At 39.1% G+C, this 25015-nt stretch overlaps 1 protein-coding gene across 2 annotated transcripts in view; it reads left to right on the forward strand.

Annotated features, from left to right (window-relative positions):
- The window catches only part of SERPINF2 (serpin family F member 2), a 606479-nt gene that overhangs the window by 224111 nt on the left and 357353 nt on the right, over window positions 1–25015 (forward strand). The window contains exon 4 of one of the 2 annotated variants that reach the window (XM_044054365.1): window positions 21317–21406. The exons of the other annotated variant lie outside the window; for it this stretch is intronic. Coding sequence (XP_043910300.1) covers window positions 21317–21406 — 90 coding nt within the window. The remainder of the gene's footprint in view (window positions 1–21316; window positions 21407–25015) is intronic. 2 annotated transcript variants of the gene reach the window in all.

Below are 25015 nucleotides of genomic sequence, written 5' to 3' on the forward strand. Positions count from 1 at the left end.
GCATCTGTTCTATGTGGATATTCTTAAATCACTGTCACTTTATTCTGTTTCATACAGACTACTTAGAGGTGATCTCTGCCTTGCATATAAGGCAATTTCTGACCTTGCTATATTGGAAATACTGCATATCTATAAATCAAATGGTACACAGGTTACTCACTCTAAAGACCTTAACCTGGCATGTGACATTAATAGAACCTGCTGGAAGGACAGATTTGTCTCCAAGAGGTTACCATACCTTTGGAATAGACTGCCACTTCATGTCAAATAGAGCACCCCATTGGCCCTCTTCAAATGCAATCTAGATGATTGGATGGGTAATTGTAAATTCATCTCAGGGGTTCCACCTGTGTCCCTCTTGGATAGTGGCAATAGATGCTGATCATGGAAATAAGAGTAGAACTTGGCTAGGTTTGTAAAGGGCCTATGGCCATTAGCCTAGTAACTTTCTATGATCCTATGATGTATAACACATTCCCTGAAGCATTAATGCAAATACTTATCATCACACCTGAAATCCATACATTAATTCACTCTTCCCCTAGAGCTAGTATGAATAAAGTTATCCCCTCCCAACATCTCAGCTTTCACTCTAAAATTTAGCCCCCAAGAAGTAAAGTTCACACCTTCCTTTTAAAATGACCCAAAACACTACACCACCTTATCATCTCCTTTGTTTAGTTATTACTTCTAGCCAGCAGCATAGCTCTCATCCCCAGCCTTATTGAATAAAACCACCCTAATTTACCATCTCAGTACCCCCCTCACAGTAAAATCTTCCTTATAAATACAAATAGTATCATCAACAAACTGTAACAGTTATACACATTGCTCAACTCCAACTCCCGAAACTGTCATAATAGGTTCATAGGTTCATAGGTTCATACTAGGCTATCTGCCCAAGGGCATTTACAAGCCTAGCCCATAGTTTTGTGGCTTACGCCACCCCTTTAGTATGGGGAACTATACCCATTATTTTGCTGTGCCTCTGTTGAGCAGTGACACTGAGGTAATCCCCGGGGTATATCTGCGATCTCCCATCCATTGGTCAAGATTTCTCTTGAACAAGGCCAGCGAGGTGCTCTGCCTCACATATACCGGGATTTTATTCCACAGCATAGGGAGTCTTTGGGTGATGAATCTATCCCTCCAGCATGTCCTATTAATAGCCGTGTCGAGGTTTAAGTCTCCCGCCCTTGTGGCTCTGATAATAACCAAATCCTGGATAAAAGACAGTTTTCCAGACCTACACTACCTCTTTCTACTCTGTAATTATATGTAGAGTGTTGTGCCTGGGAACATAGTAGGTGGAAAATACTGATCCTCTGCACGTCTGTCATACAAACACAGCTATATGCATAGGCCCACAATAATACAAACCATGACTCAAACTACCTTTGAAAAACACTAGAAACTCTAGCCACTAGTAAAATGTCTCTCCTGTCTTATAAAGACAAATGTCAATACCTATTTAAGCATTTAGTAGATGCTATAACCCAGCCGGAAACCTTATAATACTCTGTGACTTTAATATTAACCTGCTAGGCACCACAGACACAGTATCAATCAATTTCTAGCAGAACTTGGGTTACTTCAACCTGCCTCAACCTAAAATGAGGAAATATTCATTACTGAGCCTAATAATAATTCATATACCCAACTCCCCTCGTCACTTAAGATTCAGCCCCAGCCTCAGCAATCAATGCCAGTCTTATTGATCTTAATTGTTCAATCATCATACAATGGCAAATTAAGATTATCTTCTAAACACAGTCTCAGAGTAACATCACCAAACTAAATTCTCATCTTAATTCACTAGATGGTCATCTATACTATGATTTCTAGATGATAACAAAGGGGCCAACATTCTGGCCACCATACCCCTTGATCTACTAAATGAATAATTCCTCATCATAGCTCAGCTAAGCTCCCAGTCTACCAATAAATGTCTTAACACTGAACTTAGACAACTCCTGAAATTCAAAGGCCAAGCTCGGTACCAAGAGAAATTACTACAGATCCCCACCAAGTAAGAAGGATTTGTCTCCCAATGCAGTTTATCACAAAGCCTTATTTATAAGTCCCCAAAATCACGCAGCTATCATATTCAGAGTATTTATGGAAACAGGGCAACCTCTTTGCTGGTTGTCAAGGGAAGTCCATCTCTAACACCCATGATTCCATCACAATAAGCAATGAGCCCCTTTTATGAAACAACTTCCTTCAAGAAATCACTAAGCTTCATCAGCTAGGAAACTCACTTCCTAATAACAGCCCCAAAGCTTACTCTTGTCCTTAATAGTACCTCCTCTCCACCCAAATTCCTTTACCATTCTACTTTTGTTACATCAAGAAAAGAGAAATAGAGGAACTAATAAACAAAATTCCACAAGCCCCCTCCCACTAAAGTAGACAACTTATACTCTTGGTTCCTTACTCTATGTAAATATAAATTCCTCACCCCTTTATACTAGAGTTTTAATTTATCCTCAGATCATAACACTGTCCCACGAATCTGTAAAACAGCAGTAAAAAACACTACCTAAAATACCAAACCTACCTCCACGTAAGGCTTCAGGTCCATTTCCATTCTTACATTCCTAGGCAAAACCCTGGGAACCTATTTATAGTGCAATCTTCTCCTTAATCCAGACATACGGTCTCCTTACCAGACATCAGCACTGGTTCTAGGCAGGTAGAAATACAATGACAGCTATCTGAACACTTAGCAATGATGTTCCAATAAATATGGACAAGGACTGTCTTACACATACAGTCTTATAGGTTCATAGGTTCATAGGTTCATACTAGGCTATCTGCCCTAGGGCATTTATAAGCCTAGCCAGAATGTGTTTGGCTTTCGCCACCCATTTTAAATTTATTTTGCTATGCCCTTTTTCGAGGTTAGTATACTGTGCCTCTGTCTAACAGTGACACAGAAGTGATACCCGCGATAAACCTACGATCTCCCATCCACTCATCAAGATTCCTCTTGAAGAGAGTCAATGAGGGACTCTGCCTAACCTGGAATGGGATTTTATTCCAGAGTGAAGGGAGCCTCTGGGTTATGACTCTGTCCCTCCAGCATGTCCTATTTATTTCAGTGCTGAGGTTTAAGTCTCTCGAGCGCGTAGCTCGATGGGATTTGGATTTTCTGAGGTGCAGCATGTCCATTAATTCTGGGTTGGACATGGCTTTATACATCAGGCACAGATCGCCTCTGAACAGGCGGTATGCCACTGAGTAGAGCTGGAGTTTCTTTAACCGGGCAGCATATGGCATCTGTTTGAGCCCTTTGATCCTCTTGGTGAGGTACTTTTGGGGTCTTTCCAATTGCTGCAGGTGTCTGGTAAGGTACATCCCAAAAGGGCATTGTACTCAATTATGGGCCTGATGAGGGATGAGTAAAGAGGCACGATGACCTCCCTGATCTAGATGTGAATCCCTTCATGATTAGGTGGGCTATATAAAATATTTTTCTAACCACTTTGGCCACGTGGTTGTCAAATGAGAGATTGCTATCAACTTGGGTCCCCAGGTCCCTAATTACTTCTTCTGTACTTAATGGATTACCACCTATGTGGTAATTTGTGGGCACTTTGTTTTGCCAAAGGGGATGACTATACACTTTTGGCATTTAGCTTGAGGCCATGGCTCCGGCACCAGTTGTCTGTTTCTATGAGGCCCTTTTGGAGGATGCTTGTGTCAGCTGGAGAGTCAATTATGGCGCCCAGTTTGCAGTCATCTGCGAACTTGGTCAGCCACAGTCCTTCCGTGTTGGCCTGTACCTCTGAGAAATATATACCAAACAAGAGAGGTCCCAGGACTGAGCCTTGTGGGACACCACTTGTAACTGGTTTGGAGTCTGACATGGCTCCAGCAATTCTAACCATGTGGGTTCTGTCCTTGAGCCAGTTTGCAATCCATCTAGTGACATAGGGGTTTATATTTAAGCTGGTGAGCTTAGGGGGTATTGTATTGAAGGTTTTTGCGAGGTCCAGGTAGGCTGTGTGGACCACCTTCCCCTCGTCAATAGCCTTGGTGACTGTTTCAAAGAAATCAACCAGGTTTAAGAGGCAGGATCTGCCCTTAACAAAGCCGAACTGGGTAGGATCCAGTGTCTGTAGGTCCCCGATATCTTTATTTATGAGGTCCATGATGATCCTTTCCATAGCTTTGCAGACCAAGCTAGTCAGGCTTATGGGGCGATGGTTTCCAGGATCTGTTGAGGCACCACCTTTATGGAGAGGGACCACTGTTGCTGTACGCCACTCTTTGGGCACATATCCTGTAGTAAGGCTGAGATTGAACAGTAGTTTTATATTTGGGTTTAGCTCTTCTTGGAGTTCATGTAGGATGCAGCCCGGGACACGGTCTGGTCCCATTGATGCTGTGATTTTTGCTTTGGAGAGGGCGGCTCTTACCTGAGCATCTGAGATGTCAGGGGGGCAGCACTCTGCTGGGATAGATATTTGCCCTTTGGTGGGAGAAGTTTGCGCTGAACCTGTCAGCTAGGATGTTGGCAATGTCTGTGGGTTCGGTGTATTTTTTGTCATTTTGGACTAATTCTGAGCATATCTGGGAATTACCACCCAGGTTCGTAACATAACTAAAGAAAGCCTTGTGATTATCCTTAGTGTCCTGTGCACTTTTTCTCTCGAAGCTGGCCTTAGACAATTTTATGAGTGCCCGTAGTTTTTTGCTAATACTGATCAGTGATGCCTTCCCGTTTTGGGATTTTGCTCTATCATTTAGTAGCTTCCTCCTTCTATTGTATAGTTTGTTTATGGCTGGGTTCCACCAGACAGGACATCTGCCTTTGGAGGATTGGGTCTTGGTTTTATTTGGGATCGCATGGTCCATGCATTCCTGAAGGTGTTCATAGAATGCGTTTATAAAGGATTCTGCGGTCTGGGCCGTATTTTCCTCAGGCCCAGGGGCTTTGAAGGATTCCACCTCGGTTTTGAGGAGTGTGAAATTTGCTTTAGAGAAGTTTTTCACTGTGGTTTTCTGGGCAGGGGGTGGGGTCGGGATGTGAATATCCAGTGAGATTAGTTTATGGTCTGATCTTACCAGTGAGGGATACACTTCTGGTCTGGAGCATAGAGTCCCCATGTTGGTGATGATCAGGTCCAGTATGTTTTCCCCTCTTGTGGGAGTGGTAACAAGTTGTTCCATAGCATTTAAGTTTATAAATTCTAGGAACCTTTGGGCTAGGGTGTTGGAGCTAGAGTAATGCTCCCAGTCTATGTTTGGGTAGTTGAAGTCGCTCAATATAATGGTGTTTGGAGAGACCTTCATATTTTCCAGTGTTCATTGATCTGTTCTTGGTTAACCATACTAGGCTATTCAATGTTGTTTGAGCTGGAGGCATCAGCAACAAAGCAACTAAAAGGTTCAGTAATTTTCTGTCAGACAAAAGTTTGTAAGTTAGAATAAGTCCCACCACCTCTGATTATGCACCCTTAAATAATAGGGTATGTTCTCACTCCCCTCTTATTCCCTTTCTTTGTAAAGAGGCTCCCTTTAGATCTCCATATAATGCCAGCCATCCCCTGCACAGATGATACTGTAGTGTATGTCATGCTCCTCTCATTCTATAATAAAAAACTCCTGGAACAGGACCTACAATATCTATCCACAATGCTGAACAAGATACAACTAATGCTTGATTATAAGAAAGCCTAAGTCATGCTGTTTAGAAGACAGAAAATAACACTGTTTCCCAAAAACTGGAACATCCACAATAATAATAATAAAGAAGTTGTTGAAATCCCAATACGCACGTGTGTACTAGTATGACTAGATCAAAAGCTAAACTTTCTATATCACATAGAAGAAATAAGTGTAAAAAAATAAACTACTGTACTGGGCCAGAAAAATGTCAGACTCCCTATTACCAGAAGATATAACATCAGCTGGCAAAGGAATATTATTAGTCCTGCAACTTGAAAATGGCCCCCCTTTCATTGCTGCTGAGTCAGTGCAGAGATGTGCATCCTTACAACTGACATCCTCACTAAATACACAGATGCATTACTTTTGCCCCACGTCAAAAAAACAGTTTCTACTATTAACCAAAACAAAAGGGCATCCCAAACAACAATGATCAGATTTCTTCCTATAGTCTGTTCTATTTAGACTACTTAAAGATGACATGTGTCGCTTCTTTGCTGGAATATTCTCACTCATGCAATCAATATTACAGTGTTAGGTCACTTTCCTGCATTTCATTTCACTGAATCAGCAGCCACTTGTACGAAAATATAACAAGGGAAGCCTTCTTCACTCAGTGACTGTGTGATGGAATTGGGATGACTGAAGGTGAGTAGTGCAGGGCATCCATGGCCATAGACAATGCTAATTCCTGCTTCTGATATTGGCTGCCTCCATGTGTGCTACTACACCCCTTACCCATCTTTGATGGAGGTGCTCAGTTAAGGCTACCCGCCATGCCGGTGCCCCAAAATTAATGAGCCCTTCCACTTATCTGTGGCCTGTAATCACAGATGTTACAATTACTGAGATGCTATTTGTTTCTTCTGCTGACTAAGTCCAAGTGAAAACATGTTAATATTTTTACGAGGGCATGAAGTTTAGTACATGGCTACATTTGTGACTGTGTAGCCAATCCAGTTATAATAATTGCACTGAAAAGTACTCAGATATTGTTAAATCTTCAAGTCGGTAATACCACAAAATGCTTCTTCTGCTTATAACACCCTGACAACACTCAGATCACAATATGTTCACTGTCATGACAGTTGATTTTAGCTTGCTTTTTATAGAAAATTTAGTCCTAATAACATATTGTTTAATGAAGCCATTTTAGTTTCAACAGTAAATGTACTTGTGTGAACAGTGAGTTGTTAGGGTGACCCATTATAATCCTTATGATACTTTCTGTGAATTACACATTCAGATTGCTAGAGAAATAACCATTTAAGAACATCAGGGGATGACAATGAACTTACAAGCTGTTTCTGGCATAACTGGGATATATTATATTGTTCTAGTTGCATCTTTAACATCTGAATACTGTGCATTTTGCTGCCACATACTAGTGTGAATAATCCTATAAATCCATTTAGAACCACTTCATCCAAACCTGATACGGAAATTGTTTTATACAGAATCTGACAATTTCAGAACCTGAACACATATGTACTTGGTTGATTATTTTTCACACTGCTGTAGACTGCAGTGGATTTTGCTGCAACTTTTTGTCTAGGCTTCTTATTTTCAGTTTTTGATGTATGATTCACATGTTACTAAATGAAAACTTAGTCTATCCTTTGCTCTGTGTCTGTTGTGATAAGAATAATGTTGATGTATAGTGAATATGATCAACTTTTTCCACTGTCTAGTGTGGTTTTGAACAGCAAACATTACTTCCACACAGAGCTAGTCAGTAAGCATTATGCCTGTAGTGCAGTGTAATGGACTCACGCATTTCTGCATCTAAGATCCATCCCTGTGCTTTTATTTTCAGTTTCATTTGATAACAGAAATGTGATAGTTTTAACTTATAGGTATTGCAGAATTGAGCTAAAGAAATGCTTGCTCAGCCCTTTATTTTTCAAAGTAAAAATAGACCCAGCTTTGAAAAGTATTGGCTTGGATTATGGATGTCTTTATATACTTAAATAAACATATAGACCTAATTAAATAATTCAAATTAACTAAACATTCAATATAATCATTTTGCGCACTCTATTTACTTTTAAAGTGCTGGTAACACTAATATACACAATTTCTGCAGTTTATGTAAAATTCACAAACCAGTTTATCTGTCCCTAACAATATTCTCTTCTGTTTATTACTTTCCTATTCCTGTAACTGGAAAACTCAGCAAATATATGTATTTATTTTCTGGGTTTTTTTCCATGTTTAGTAACTCCAGGAATGGTCAAAACCCATTTCAATTGGGGGCCAGGGAAAAAGATTCCACAACAGATTACAGAAAAATATTTTAACATACCATTCATTCATTATTGCCTGCTTATTTAGTTTAGGGTTTGGGGGAGATGGAAGCTACCCCAACAAACAATGGCAATAAGGTAAAAAAAAATCTAATTTTGAATAATTAGACAGGATACCAGCTTTATGCAGAACTCAGACACACACACACACACACACACACACATACACACACACACACACACACACACACACACACACACACACACACACAAACACACACCAGAAAACACCTAGCGGTCATCTTGGACCTCACCAGCCCACCTGTCATATCAGGAGGAAACCAGAAATGCCAGGAAAATCCCATGCAGATGGGGGGGGGGGGGGGTTAATGAACAAACTCTACATACAAGGCACCAGCTCTGGGAATCAAAATGGTGAACCAGACATGCCAAGGCAGCAATAGCTACTGCACCACTGTGCTCCATCTGGTACCATTGGATATTCACATAAAATATTGTGAAAAATGCATGTTATTGTTAACACATAAAACTAAATTTGATAGCAGTTCTCAAAGAATAATAGGAACATAAGAAGACAAACTGGATTCTATAGTGTTAGACCACATACATCAAGAAGACTACAAGAACAAGTGCTACTAGAAAAAAAATTTCACAAAAGTTATTTTCTTTATATAGCATAAAATGATATTCAGTCATATCAGTACTACACACTCAAAATATTCAGGAATGCTTATAAATGCACCGTAAATACATAACTTTCCAAGAGTATCTCATTAACAGATCAACATGTAAAACAAGAAAATATTTTTTCTGCAGAGAGAAGAAGGTAAAGAAGCAGATGAGAGGAAAGGAACAGGAAGACGGGCAGAAAGAGGTGAGCAGAAGTACCAGAGTTCATGGGAAGAGACAAGTGCAGAGGGAGTAAAAGCAAATGAAGCTCGACTGAGAGGATAAGAGAGTGGACCTAGGACTATTGAACGAAAGTTCAATATTCCGAATCCACAGTCACCGAACACACTTTAATGAAAGCGCTTTCACCGAAAAAGAGCTTTCATTAAAATGCGTTAAAAAAAAAATACAATAAATCTACTTTTATGCAAGGGGGCAAGCCACCCTGCACCCCCCCCATGTCCCCCCCTACTTTAATATTCTCACTCCGAGGTCGCACTACAGTGAGGAAAAAGGAATATTCCCTTATCCGCACTGTAGTACAATCTCCACAACAGTCATTCCCCCACAACTCCCTCTAGCTGCAGGCATGCTTCTGCGAAAGTGCTTTTTCAGTAAAAAGCACGTTTGCGGAAGTATGCCCGGCTGTTTGTGCTTCGGTGAAAAGTTCCTTCGGGGATCAGTACCGATCCCAAGAGAGTACAATACTAGTATAAGGACTAAGATACAAAGAGAGAGGCTTTGAGAGCTATGAGAAACAGAATGCAACAGTAATATGTTCACAGAGAATTAAGATCTGAGATGAACTAGCAAGATGTAGATGGATTTAATTTAGCAAACTTTGCTCTTTTTTTCCTTAGCACTATCCTCTTCTCTGCTTCTCTTCTATGTTCTCAAGACCCAGATTTCCATATTAAATCATTATTTATGACTTTCATCATTTCTGACATTATTGTATTCCACCCCCCAACACACACACACACACACACACACACACACACACACACACACACACACACACACACACACACACACACACACACACACTGTAAGCTTATCATGTGCTGCATCTTCTTATTCTTTTTTTCAAACATCTTTATTGAATTATCACTTGTGACAATGCAAATTTACATTCCTATAAAAGTAATCAAACTATTTGGCACATATATCCTTTCACTATTATGCCTTCAAAATATGTGTTTTTTATTCTCCTGCATATTTTATATGCCCCTTTATTATTTCCATTCTGCCCATTTCTTCTCTGCTTGACTCATTTTCCCTTTCCCTCCATTTATCACATCTACATTACCACCTTTCTTCTCATTCTCTGTTTTAACCACCTATTATTTAGTTCCTATCACCAGCCCTCTCTATTACTCTGTGCCACAAACAAGCTTTTTATTGCATACTCATTCTCCTACTTACAAGAATTTCCTCAAAACCATGTTCTATCTGAACAGCATCCCCCACTTCGAAATTTCAGATAAGACCACTTCTCCACTTACTAGTACATTATCCATAAAGCCCATCTTTTTAATACAAATATTCTTAGTATGCTAGCCATCCCCATACAAAATATAACTGAATGCACTTCCCCTAACTTATAAAGTACTTCCCTGCTCTCCACCCCTTAAATATCTCAGCCTTAATCACATATCTTAACTTCTCTCCTTCCTACAAACATATCATCAAAAAAGTTTAATATATTCAAAAATCTAATTCTGTTAATATTGTGAAGATATGTGAAGGCTGCCAGCCTAGCTAGATAGAATTTTGTAGATAATTCTATCATTTGTACATATTAATATAAGCCGTAGGCTTGTTCTCTTAAATGGAAGAAATTTATGTTAAATATTGAATGTCAAAAATGTAACAACAGTGCACTGTACTGGAAGAAAGCTGATAAGTCAAGCCTTGTATGAGTGTTTGATCTCGAACTGGGAGCTGTGATGTCTGGACCAGCAGATTCTTTCTCCTGTTTTGAGACCAGAGTTAATTGCTAGATTTTACATATATAACATCTTTAATTGCTGTGGTTTCCTGACCAGGTGCAAGATCAAAGCTATGTTAAACTCTGAGTTTCTATGACAACAATCAGGATTTGGGGAATGTGGCTGACTTAGAAGAGCATGGAGCAACCTCGGATTATAACAATGAATACTCAGGGCTAAGAAGGTCAGAGAGAATTAGAAATAAGAAGGAATCTAATGGTAGACAACAGCAACAACTGGGGTTTCAAGGAGTGGGGTTTCAGGGAGCCAGACTAAGGAACAAAAACTGGAGGACATAAGTTTTTTGCATCAGGTTGGTGACCACGATGATGTGACTTTAAATAATCTTGAAAGCCAATTTGGTGGATATACCATCTTTTTGAATGTGCAAAATGACTTTAAAGTTTATAATTTCTCTCATGTGCATGTTGATATTGATGTTGCAAACTTGTTATCCAGGGGTATGACATTTGTTCCAACTCAGTCATTTAAGTTTACTGACACAATGATTGACCTAAAGTTGTACTTGAGAAAATTGAACCTTTCCTTATTGTATCAAAATAATGTTGACAACACCCATACTAAGAACGTATATGGGATTAGTTCGACTTTTAACCCACCCCTCCATCCTAGGCTAGTCATGTATGAAAAAGCATGTGAACTAGACTTAATGAACATGCACAAATGTAAAAGCAGGTTCTTGGATGGTAAGATGAATCTCAATAATAATGAGTGGCAAGTTGTAAAGAATTTGCAAAAAGAAAAAATAAGAATTATGAAACCCGGTAAGGGGGGTTGGGGTAGTCATTATGAGTTTAGACATGTACAACAGTAAAATGAATGAACTGTTAGAGACGGACACATATGAGGAGACTACACTTAATGAATTAAATGGAGCATATAGGAAGACGTATATTCAGTTAAGTGACATTTTTCTTGAAAGAAGGATAGATATACACTTATACAACTATCTCAACATTCTGACCCCTAGAATACCAGTGTTTTCTGGAATCCCCAAAATCCATAAAAGTCTGCACCATCCCCCTATGAGACTTTTAGTGGATGGGAGGGATTCAGTAACCTCAGCTTGTGCACAATATTTAGATTACAAATTAAAGAAAATACTAAAAGAAGAACTTCAGATTTGTAAGAACTCATGAAACTTTTTGGCCTCTTTAAACAAAATACAATACAGTCAAACAGATATATTGGTGACCATAGATGTATGTGACCTTTACACAGTTATACAGTAGGACATTGGACTGGAGTGAGTCCACAAAATACTTATTGAACATAGGACCCCCCATGACACTATTACCCTAATATTGGAGCTATTAGAGCTGGTACTTAGTAACAACTACATAACATTCAACAATAAGTGCTACTTACAGAAAAGGGTTATAGCCATAGGTTCACCTTGTGGTGGAGCATGCACCAATGCAGTCATGGCGTATTGGGAAAAATGTTTTTGTTTTTCAGTCCTCTTACAATAACCACATTAGGACATACCATAGGTTCCAGGATTATATTTGTCTTATATGGAAGGGACCATTGACTACACTTGAGCAAATCCTGGAATACATAAATAACACCACTTCGTTCTTTAAATTCACTTTGAATGTGAACTTGAATTTTATTAATTATTTGGATGTTCACTTATTTAAGGATGAAGTGAAAGGGAGATATGTGACCACAATTCACAGGAAAGAGACTTATTCTAATTGTTTCCTTCACTACAGCAGTTCACATATCCAGCATCAAAAAAAGGTCTGTAGTGAAGGGGCAGTTAGTTAGGGCAGCTCGAATGGTCAGCAAACATGAAGATTTTATTCACAAGTGTAACACTTTACCCTCAATGTTCCTCAAAAGAGCATACCCTGTAAAATTAATTGACGACTTGATTCAGGAAGTTACAACGAAAAGAATGAATGGGCATTTTCAGCCCATTTTGGGAGATGAATGCCATTCTACAGACATAATAGTATAAGAGGTTGTTTACTCTACGGTAGAGCCTGGTACAAATATAGACATGCAGAAGTATGGTACTGAACAAGTCTTCGGTTTTTCAAGATCTTTAACCATTACATTTAGTGAAGACTTTAGAAAGTTAACTGAAAAGAACTGGCCTATATTAACAGATGACTCTAATATCAGAAAACAAATAGGTGAAAAACCCATTATTACCTATAGAAAGGGAATACATTTCAAAGACATACTTAAGGAGAAACAGTTCATGAATAGTTATAGTACGCATGGTATGTTTAAGTGTGGGGCATGCGCATGATGCCACAAAATACAAGTAACAAACAATTTTATGGAACAAAATTTTACATACCATATAAAGGGAAAATATAACTGCAATTCAAAAGCAGTGATTTACTTAGCATCATGTGACTCATGCCCAGCCTTTTACATAGGTAAAACGGAGAGGAAATTTAGTCAACGGATTTATGAACATAATTATGCTATAAGAAAACCCAACTTAAATAATGCTTTAGCTAAACATGTTTGTGATAACTTAGAGCATAGGTTTAGATTTTTAGTTATTGATCAAGTTGAAACTAATGACAAAAAAACATGGGGGCTACTTTTAAGATCTAAGGAACTTAGATAGCAAATCTGTTTGCAGGCTGACAGTTAGCCGGGGATAAATAAGTGTAGCTGCATTACCCCAGTGCTAAGGTTAAAAGCATTGGAGAGAAAAAACTTTAGCACTTTATAGGCAGTATATTTTATACACAAGTTTTTAGTAATGCCCATTCAGTATTTTATTTTAATTAAGCTTTTTCCATTGGAAAGCACACATATAGAAACATATACAATTCATTGAGTTTTATTGTGTATGTGATACCTTTTAGGCAGGCTATGGTGGTGGGTTTATTGACTGATTTGCATTTTTTTCATCCAATGAATTTGAATTATTTGAGTATATAAGGAAGTGATGTGAAGAATATGGTTTCTGATGAAGTTTAATACTTTATTAAATGAAAGGGCTTACCAATTATTTTATCAGTGTTTTTATCTCTTAATAAAAGGATTTTATTGTTCCACTGCTTCCTTCGATCATTCTGGGAATACCGTTGGAGTGTGTCTGGGAGACTAGTTCACTACTTCATTTTTTATTCAAACTCTGAGTTTCTGATAGCATGGGAAACCACAGAAGTGTCAAGAATGGTGTAATGTGAAGCAGTACTGTGTTATCAATTTAAGGACAGAAAGAAAGGAGCATTTTGGATTTTGTCTAAAGTTGACAACAACTCAGCAGTACTCTGCTTTTGCACTATATGTAAGTTTATTTAGAACTGTGATTGCTATTAGGAAAAGATAGAAAATAGTAAGTTTAGTCTAGCTGTTTTCTATATTTATGTCAGAACTATTCTATGGTATTATTTTAAGCATTTTCCTGTGATGTCTATACTCTTGACTAGCACTGTGTAGTAAGAAGTATGGTATTGCATTTTTATTATTTATTATTAAATATTTTTAAACCTTTCAACTGTGGCTGTTTTGTGTAGAGATAATTTAAGCTCTAGAGTACATTGTATGTATATAGTGATACTGTGCAAAGTCACTCCAATAGTCTTGCTGCTCAGTCACAGTTACTATTTGGATAATAATATTGCACAGTAAAATTGGGCACCCTTTGGTAAGGGCTTTATTAGTAGCTGATATTAGTGGTTGGTGGCAGCTGGTACTACCTTATAGACTGGCAGGAAGGGGCCAGGAGTGTCTGTGTGTTTGTATATAACTCATATCTTAAAGAGTGTGTGTGTGTGTGTGTGTGTGTGTGTGTGTGTGTGTGTGTGTGTGTGTGTGTGTGTGTGTGTGTGTGTGTGTGTGTGTGTGTGTCAGCTACTTGGGCAGGGGCATGAAGCACTGGTTGGACAGAGAGGGTGATGGAGGTTTTAGCTTGACCACTAGGCTGAGACCTGTACCCTATAGCTGTGCCAGTGGGGAGTCTTATTGGGGATCTGGAGAAAAAGGGAGAAACTAGCCCCAGATTGACTGTGATCTCTGTGTGCTCTTAAGGGAAATTGTACTTTACTGTGTGTGTATTTGTTATCCTTCCCAATGTGGACACCCCTCACTGGTGTTAATGGTGAGGATTGAGGCTTCTTGATTTCTGGGCCAGTGCACGGGCATCACAAATATCAGAAAATAATATATAATACTGATTACCTTGTTATTATAAGCTGTATAAAATATTAACAACCTACCCTGAAATAGTTTATAAACCTTCGCAATCTTATAGTCATGTAAGTACTCCATGCGGCCTTATTTTTAATCTAGGATTCATTCTGACATTTTGTAAACAAGTAATATCAAGCCATTCTGGCATACATGGTCTTACTGCAGTTCACAACCACTTTTTATGTATGGTGCTGCTTGCATCAAGAGTGGCTATACACATTAATCATTTGGTTTAGATTTGTCTGTTCTTCCCTTTACACCTTTTCTTTCAGTCATCCTGATCATTTTCCTATTTCAGCCTTGCTCATTTGTGTACCTGCCCTGTCTGTAAGCTATGAAAAAAATTACTAAGGAAATCTACCTGTATCTCCTTTACCATTTTTTAACTCCAGTAGTTTGTTTTAGCATAACAAGAATTTCTTCCTCATGCTTCCACCCTTTCATTCCTCTCCAACTTATCTGCCATACTCCTTTTATCTTACACCCCCTCCTTGTCTTTTTCTTGTGTTATACACCCTTCTATTGCCTCCCAAATGTACCTGCCTAAGGTCTCATCCTTCCTCCTCTGTACAACATGGGTGGTCTCCTTACCTGACATCCTGGTACATAACACATACTGCGTTTATTCTTATTTAAAATTGCCACTTCAGCTGTAAGCAATATATAAATTGATTTCCTTCACACTTGAAATGAATATGCCCCAGGTCCCCACATCTGGAACAACATCCAGACAAAACAATGTTCTCCTGTCCATTTCCATCACAACAAGTAGATTTTTCACTTCACCTTTTTAGCTGATAACTTCATTTACACCTCTTTCCTAGCATTCTCTTTACACATTTAAGCCATCACAAAAGAGAGAATGCGACTTCATGACTTCACTCCACTGACTCCATTTTGCCGCACTGATCATCTTTACGGTTTCATTTCCTAAAAAGCATCATTGAATGTTTTATCAAAGTCTTAGGTAACAGCACTATGGAAAAATTAGCTCTGGGAATCTGAGAGTAAATGTTCTGAAATGTTTCCCAGAATCTCTCCAAAAGCCATACATTTCTGAATGAAATATCTTCTACCAACTCTTTGCCAGCATGAATTACAGCATATGTGTCTTTGCTGTGACTTGAAAACAGGTTGCTTTAATAGTAACATCTGGGGTGGAGCAGGGTTTCACGTCCTTCCTAGAACTATAGCCTCACAGCATTCACGCCATCTTTTCACCACCTCAGTCAGACTTATTTTTATCAAACACTTAAATCCCTTGACATTTCCATAAGACAATTTCTTCTGTTGCTTTTTGTGGTACTTTCAAATGATTGAAAGCCAGTCAGTTATTTTCAAGACTTCAAACGACTTCATCTGTACACTGCAGCTTGCTACTGCCTTCTCCTCCATATGGAGTGCATGTCAACTACACCCATCCCTGGGACGGAAAGAAAATTTCCTCAGTGTCCCAGACAAATTTCCCCTTGTCTGCATAAACACAAGCTAGAGGCTTATCTGGAAATAGCCCATAGACTATAAGCCCAGTGGGACCAACCCAGTTAATAATAACTAATAACTAATAAATCAAGATATTCTAATGTCAGTAAATGTCCATGTGTTAATTCCTGCAATGTAATTTCATGGTACTGTTGGTTGGAGTGGTATAATTATTTCTGTTTCAAACTTTATACACCAAAGTACATTTTTGTTACATTATATTACAAGCCTCACCATCAAAATGTAAAAAAAAACTAGACTGACTCTCTCTCTCTCTCTCTCTCTCTCTATATATATATATATATATATATATATATGTGAGTGTGTGTGTGTGTGTGTGTGTGTGTATGGATGGTTGTTATTACTTATTTTTAAGTAAACTGTCAATTTCTCCACCACTGTTTGAGAGATACATCAATTCCAACACACAAAAAACAAATCCTACAAAGTTAATGCACACATACACACACATATGTGTGTGTGTGTGTATATATATATATATATATATATATATATATATATATATATGTGTGTGTGTGTGTGTGTGTGTGTGTGTGTATATATATATATATATATATATATATATTTATATATATATGTAGATTTTAAGCATTTTCAACTTTACATTTTGTGACAGCATAAAGCTGTGCTTACACAAAGCTTGCTATTAGTATTTTTACTATAAAACACATTACAATTTTGGCATGTTTTTTTCCTACAATAACTATTATATTGATAATCCTTTTTGATATTGTCTGCACAAACTTTGGTGACCATAAAACATATTTTCATGTCAAACGCTGAGAACAAACTACGGATCATACTTATTTTGTTTGAACTAGAACCACTATTACATCACTTCATTTCTAATGTTTATTACTGGAAGCAGTTTAGCCAGCTCTGCAGCCCTGACCATGATTTAGATTACCTGAGATTGAACAGCGACCTGCATGCTAAAAGACCAAAGACTGAGAGGTCAGTGCCATCCCATTCATCCTGGGCAGTCAAAAGCAGCCCAGTCTGCTAAAACAGCAACACCAAACAGAGCCTGGTGTAGAAGCGGGGCAGTATGAAGGGGCAATTACTAGCAGCCACCAAATAGACAGTACAGACTGTGGCCAGTCTGGGTGGATTTGTGGAAGCATATATATGTCCAGGAGCCACCATTGTGGGAGAACTGTTTGTCCTGGCTCGCTACCATGGTGTAAAAGAGGAATTGAGGCTATCATAAAACCCTAGTGGCTGTCTGGATGATGGCCTCCTCCCAGATACTGTGCAAATGAGGAGTAACTGATGGCCTATAGAAAAGGAAGAGAAAAAGTTTCAGAAAAAAAAACGAGGGCCCCTTTTTTCTATATCTTTTCTCCCTTACAATTTCTGATCATCATGCATCTACCATTCACTTTCACTTATTCTTTCCCCATAGCATCTTGCTACACAGATCCTTCTGTAACATCATCATGGCTGATATGAGAGATGAGAACTGGTCAGGCTTCCATCCAGATAGCATGTTCTAGTCCCTATGGAAGTCTAAGGTCCATGGGATTCCACAATACCAATCCCATCATGTTCACATGATTCAGTGCACCTGCCAAATGTGGCTACTCTGCAAAGCACAGTTTGGCAGGCATCAACATCTTAGCCTATCTGCTGCATGCTGCATCTTCTGCAGTCTGCTGGCAGCCAGCCATGCAGCAGGTAGATCTGCCTCCATCCCTTCAGGAATAATAAAAAGACTCATGTACAGTTGGTCAAGATGAAATTCCTCGAGCTTCATTTGCCAACAGAAAAAAATATTGGAAGAAAGAACATTGATCTCTATTTGAAGTACCTCACCAAGAGGATCACTGGCCTCAAGCAGATGCCCTATGCAGCTCGCCTGAAGAAACTCCAGCTGTACTCGGTTGCATACCGCCTACTCAGAGGTGATCTCTGCCTGACGTACAAGGCCATGTCCAACCCAGAATTAATGGACATGCTCCACCTAAAGAAAACCATATCCCCTCAAGCCACAGGCTCCAGGGATTTCAACCTCACCACAACAATAAATAGGACATGCTGGAGGGATAGATTCCTGTCCCAGGGACTTCCCATGCTCTGGAACAAGATTCCAATCTACATTAGGCAGAGGTCCTCGCTAACCCTCTTCAAGAGAAACCTTGACAAGTGGATGGGAAACAGTAAGTTTACCCCAGGAATCACTTCAATGGCTCTGCTGGACAGAGGTACAGGGAGCTAATCTAAGAGGGCAGCGAAAGCCAACACATTCTGGCTAGGCTTATAAATGCCTTCGGTCAGATAGCCTAGTACCTACCTATGAACCTATGAACCTATTTCCACAGGAAATCATTGCTGGTACAATTTCTAAGCATGCACCAGCAACGATTCACATCTTTTAGGAGATTTCTTCTTTTTTCAAGTTGGTGCGACCATGGAGTTGGTATATAAAAGCTTCAGGTTGGGTGTGGGGGCTTGCCCCCTACATAAGGGGGGTGGCCCTCAAAAAATGCTTCAAGTTAAATTTTTTACCCTTTTGCATTTAGGGCATTATTTTTCAGTATTTTGGATCGATGGCTTTGAGGAAGTCAACTATTTATAGTAGAATCTAATAAAGGATAACACATTTATTTGCTGCCCTGTAGCTGGTGCTGTTTTCTTCAGAAAAACTGTATGGACAAGACATGACATTATTATATTTTCCACCAATGATTTGACACTTTGTATCTCCATGTCCTGACATTGTACATTACAACAGCTGTACTTTACACTTAGTAGGTATCACATACTCTAGTGCCTTTTCTTTATTTATTCTGTTCAATATAGCATTACATAGAGCCACATGTTCTTAACATAAATGTATTTGTTTTATCTTAGTTTCTCGTCATAAACTTACAATTTTTAAATTCTTTTAAATGCATTCAGATGTTAGATATTACTATCCTAACAGCCTTGTAAATATGCTCTTTACTCATTGTTCATTGTGTTTATTGCAGCATTATATGCCAATTAAATTTCTTATTAATTCTCACTGTTTTATCTTACTGTCATTTATTGTGTCTCATATCCATTTACTATACTGTACTTTAGGGCCCAGGTTGTGACTGAAAATGGTCTACAGACCAGATTACTTATATACTTAACAAATAAATAAATAAATTACTTTAACAGCTTTGCTAAGTCAAGAGGCCCACTTTCCATCAGCTATATTGAGAGGTGCTGCCAGTTAAGAAATAAATTATAAGAGTTAAGAAAGGGAAAATATTAAAAGTAATATAAAACAAGTTCATTTGTTTGTTTTTGTTGACTTGGTTAGTCTCACAAGGCACAGTCTACTTTCAGTTGAAACCAAAACTGGCGTTCATGTTGACAAGGATTGGCTAGGACACAGAGGAAATTCCTCTACCCTTTTATAGGGATCCATTCATAAATTCAAACATCCTAAACAACAACACAGAAAAGATTGACACAAAAAGGTCAATCCTCAAAATAACTAAAATGGAAGATAAATTAAAGCCCTTCTGTACTTCCACATTCTCTGCTAATTATACCAACCAAAGAAGTGAGACACTCTGATCCTTTTGTTTCATTCAAGAAAAGGAACAAAGGTATACCAGCTTGTAAGCAAACACTTTCTAAATGGTTGGGTCACTTCAGTGCCTTTTGTTATGACAAGTATGTTAAACCTTTAGAAGGTCCAGGGTAAGCACACTCCATTTGGGTTCCAGCCATGCCAACAACATATTTCAGTAATGTTTCTACACAAGGTATTGTATAACCTGCTACATGGAGTATTGTACACACCTTTACAAAATTCTATAAGGCTGGAGTATAGTCTAGGGGTAGGATGTGTTCTGGTGTGGCTATGCCGCAGTGGGCCTTTTAACTATCTACCTGCCAGTGGCATGATACACTGCTTGGGAATCTAGCCAGATGTTAGAATTTACTGTTAAAATGCAGTGGTCTTCTCTAACGAAGATAGTATAGCTTGATGTTTTTAAATCTACCTTTATTCCAGCTCCCTCCCATGTAATTTATATGTCGCATATTATAACCGATATTAGATTTGCTTATTTAGTTCATAGCAGACAGAGTGCCACACTCAAAATGCCCTATGGCATCCAACAGGAGCTCAAAAAACCAAAGCCTGCCCGCAACACTGGCTAGGTATTGCAGTGCTTTACATACCTTCCATTAGATTCCATGGAATGCTGGTGTGAGACCAGCAGAGGTTTTACACAGTTAAAACAGTTCAGCAGAGGAAATGTCTGGCAAAGAAGAAAGCATACAATAGTTAAAACCCAGATGTAAAAATCTATTGCTACAGTGACTTGTCCTTAAAGATCTGCTGTTGGGGTGAGTGCTCCTGCACACAACTCTGTTTTCCCTTGCTTGTTTATTATTACAGTATATTTTTCCTCAGGGTTTAGCCAATCTGTACCACTAATACAAAGTAACCTGATTTTACTTCCACCCTTCCTGGGTTATTAATATGAAGTAATGCTGCAGTTTTCTCTTGCCTAAGTGTACTGTCACACAATGGCTGACAGTCTGATATCTCTAGGTACTGCTTTCCCAAATGGCTAATTAGAATTAGAAACTTACTGCACTTATAATTGGGGGACAATGTGTAGTTACAGAAGGCTCAGTAGCTTAAAACGAAGAAAGGTTTAGGGATGACCTTCAGTGAGTTTCTAGATTATCAGAATTATTTAGACGATGGCAGACTTAACATAGGTGCAACGTGAGTGGGCTCAGGGAGGATGGACTTGGAGAAGTTACAACTTACCCAGTTTCGGTACCCCTTCCCCCATAAACCACACACAAATAGCATTTTCCAGTTTTCTGAAAGACCATGCTGCCCAGATACAGTCTGTAATACAAAGCACAAAGGCATAGAACAAACCGTGGCAACTTGGCAAACTCAGCGGCCATTTGCAGATTAGTTCCAACTGGATCTGATCCTTCCTAATAAATGGTTAGTATACTGTGCAATCAGTCAACAGGTCACATGATTATTTAACCTTGTCTTCTCTTTTCCAGGAACTGGACTACCAAGTTCCAGAAAATAAAGAACCCAAGAAAACGATCCCACTCATTCCGCTCTTCCCAGCCAAGAGTAAGAAGACAAAGGTAACACAATCCATATTCTCTCAGTAAGGGATAGTGGCTGTTAAGACAAGTTTTTAAAATGGACAGAAAATTAAGTCACTCTATATTGTCTAACACTTATCAGTTTTCATGTGCTTTGTTTCAGCAATTTTCAGTAGGCTCCAAATCTCCATAGCTGTATTTTTCTTTCTGTGGAATGAAATGAAATGGTACTTTATACTTTACATGTATTTAAAAAAAGCATCCCATTATACTCTGAAAAGTTGGCATGGTTGTCCCCTGAAGGTAAGCATAACAAAGTGCTCTAATCTATCTCATACATTGCAAAATGAAGAGTCCTGTCCATCATTAGGGAAGATGCTGCCTCAGTAATCTAACCCTGATGAACTATGGTCTGGAAATTTACCTCAACTGCTGCTAATACTCAAAAAGAAATCACTGATTTTGGATACACAACTTTCCAACCATCTCCCCAGTGGGAGTGGAAAAATCCGATCCTTCCCTAACTGACGGAATTTTAAGATTTCTCTAAAGTAGGGGGTGAGGTTGTCATAATGGTTAAACCTTAAATCCATTTGCTAGGTGAATTATTTTATAGGTATTTAGGTAACGTTCATCTTTCTCTGTTAGGTTATCAGATATCAGATTATAGAGGCATCCCTCCCCCACATCTACCCTAATAATTATGTCAAATATCTCATTTCACTGTGGGATTGCATAATATAATGGTATATTACATGAACTGCTGATCTCTGTCCTTGAAACACCTAATTTAGATTGTGATAGATAACTGTTGTATATATGGGCTGCCTCACATTGTTTGGTTCTCCAGTTCATTTCTCAGCTGGAGTGCTTTCTCTGTAGAATTTGCATGTCCTTCCTTGGCCTGTGTGGAGTTTTTGCTGTTTATTCTGGTTTCCCGCTACATCACAAAGACGTGTTGTAGATGGATTAGAAAGCCCCATCAGTGGTTGTTCAGGGTGTGTGTGTGTGTGTGTGTGTGTGTGTGTGTGTGTGTGTGTGTGTGTGTGTGTGTGCGTATCTATTTGCGTGTGCGTGCATGTGTGTGCGTATGTATTTGCGTGTGCGTGTGTGTGTGTGTGTGTGTGTGTGTGTGTGTGTGTGTGTGTGTGTGCATGCATGCGTGCATGTTTGTGTGTGTGTGCGTGCTTGTGTGTATGTGCGTGCTTGTGTGTATGTGCATGTGCGTGCATGTGTGTGTATGTGCGCTCGGCGCGTGTGTGTATGTGCGTATGGATATGTGTGCATGCGTGCATGTGTATGTGTGTGCATGCATGCATGCATGTGGGTGTGTGTGTGTGCGTGCTTGTGTGTATGTGCGTGTGCGTGCTTGTGTGTATTTGCGTGCATGTGTGTGTGTGTGTGTGTGTGTGTGTGTGTGTGTGTGTGTGTGTGTTTGTGTGCACATGTTTGTGTGTGTGTATGTGCGTGTGTGTGCCTGTCTGTGTGTGTGTGTGTGTGTGTACACATGCGTGCATGTGTCCATCCCATGACAGAGTGGCATCCAATTCAGAATTAATTTCTCTCTTCCTTCTGACAAGTAAGTATCTGAATAGTCTCAGTTCTCCCCGTGATCCTGAGATGGATAAAGTACTAAATATAAAAGCAGTAACAATAACTAAATTTTTTCATTGTTTTTTGTGGGTCTATATTAGAACATCGAAGTTTTAAAACGTCGAATGTTCTAATATCGACCCCTATTCAGCGAATGCTGACAATATCGAACCCTGGGAAAAGATTTGCTGTTCCGACACACATACACACAACACAAGCACACCAAACAAACAGCAATCCACACACATACACCCAAAATCCTACATCTAACCCTACACTAAACTGTACATATACCACTAGCTATCCACTTACCTTAACCCAAACCCTAACCCTAAGATCCGTCACAATGGCACACTCACCTCACCCACGTCCTAACCCTAACTCACCTAACCTGTCCTAACCCTCATGTCCACACAATCGCACACTTACCTGACCAGTGCCCTAACTCACCTACCCTGCACCCTAACCCTCACGTCCACACAATTGCACACTTACTTGACCCGTGCTCTAACGCTAACTCACCTAACCCTCACGTGCACATAATCGCACACTTACCTGATCCCGACCAGTAACTTTCCACCACAGTGCTGAAAATAGTGAAGCCACAGGAACAGCCAATCAAATTCCTTCCCTAGGAAGAAATTTGGTGTTCTGCAGCTTCGCTATTTTCAGCGTTCGCTAAATAGGGGTCGATATTAGGACATTCGAGGTTGTGAAACTTCGATGTTCTAATATAGTCCCATTTTTTGTATATATGTATATAAATTTAATGCTATAGCTCATCAGGCTCACTCTGGGCTTTTCTTAGGCATGCAAGCCAAGAGCAGTGGTCTGGTTAAGTGACATATTAAATTTCACAAAATACACAACTACAGGACAAACATATCAACCAATCGTACCATTAACATTCTATCCATTAGTGTGAGAAAACAAATCTCTTCTTATTTTGTTTTTCTAGATATTTCATCACTTTCATGATTCTGCCCTAAAAGACGTTCAACAGGAAGAGGCATGCATGCATGTGTCATTGCATAACAAAAACAACTCTGTATCTGAAAATACCTCTAAGAAACATCTCTTCTAGGGCATGCTGTTTACCACTGGGTAATGAAAAAGCATACCTTTATTCTCTGCCACACTCAACATTAAGCTTTTTTGCGGCTGTATAATTTGCTTGATCATTAACACCTTTAATTTAACCCATCATGTAATTTTTGACAATAGTTTTTTTTCTGTAGTATGTTTTTTTAAGTATGGAATTAAGTATGGCAATACAGGTTCTAAAAATGCTATACTGGAATTCAAATGAAGGCTAGTCATACGAACATGCATTATTGTGAATACAGTTATCTTTGCTGATTCACTCGCATTCTTTTAATTTTATAGATAAGTTTGAAGCTGGGACATGTGGTATCTTTACAATGGGCAAACACGTTGTCCTATATAAACTGAATTTATACACTATGGATTATACATAGGACTTATACTTGATAGACGATCATTAATCTTATGTAAAAAACATTTAATTGTTATGAAAGTGCCATTTTTTCGCACATATTCTGTCTCCAATATCTAACTGCAGGAGAACGCCAGTGCCTCTCCTTGACCACTTGGTCTACCTGCCCCTCCTGGCTACTCCCAGACTTGATCCAATAAGGGTTGGGCTCAGTGAGGAGATGAAGACATCCTTGGTCCCATCACACTGCTGCCAGGAATCTTTTACTATCTTTTTCCCTGCCCACACATATGCCCAATAACTCCCCACAGGTGGGAATTTCAGTAGGCGGACCATGCCTATTTATTCATTTCTCATTTCCACAAGGAAATAACATCGGCAAGCTGCCCCACCCCACCCCCCCCCCACACACACACACACATATAGACACCATCAGAAAGCACTTCATAATCATTTCTCTGGTTCTATCAGGGAAATCTAATAGTGTTGTGTGTCACGTGCACATGCCCCTCCCCCCAGCACTTTAGATGCACAAGGTGTTAATCAAACAGTGGTCATCTAAGTCATAGTTAAGGTTTTATCCCTCTCTACATTGGCGT

Source organism: Protopterus annectens, chromosome 13.part0 (assembly GCF_019279795.1).
Source record: "Protopterus annectens isolate FY-2018-M chromosome 13.part0, PAN1.0, whole genome shotgun sequence".
In the NCBI taxonomy this organism is placed as follows: Eukaryota; Metazoa; Chordata; order Ceratodontiformes; family Protopteridae; genus Protopterus; species Protopterus annectens.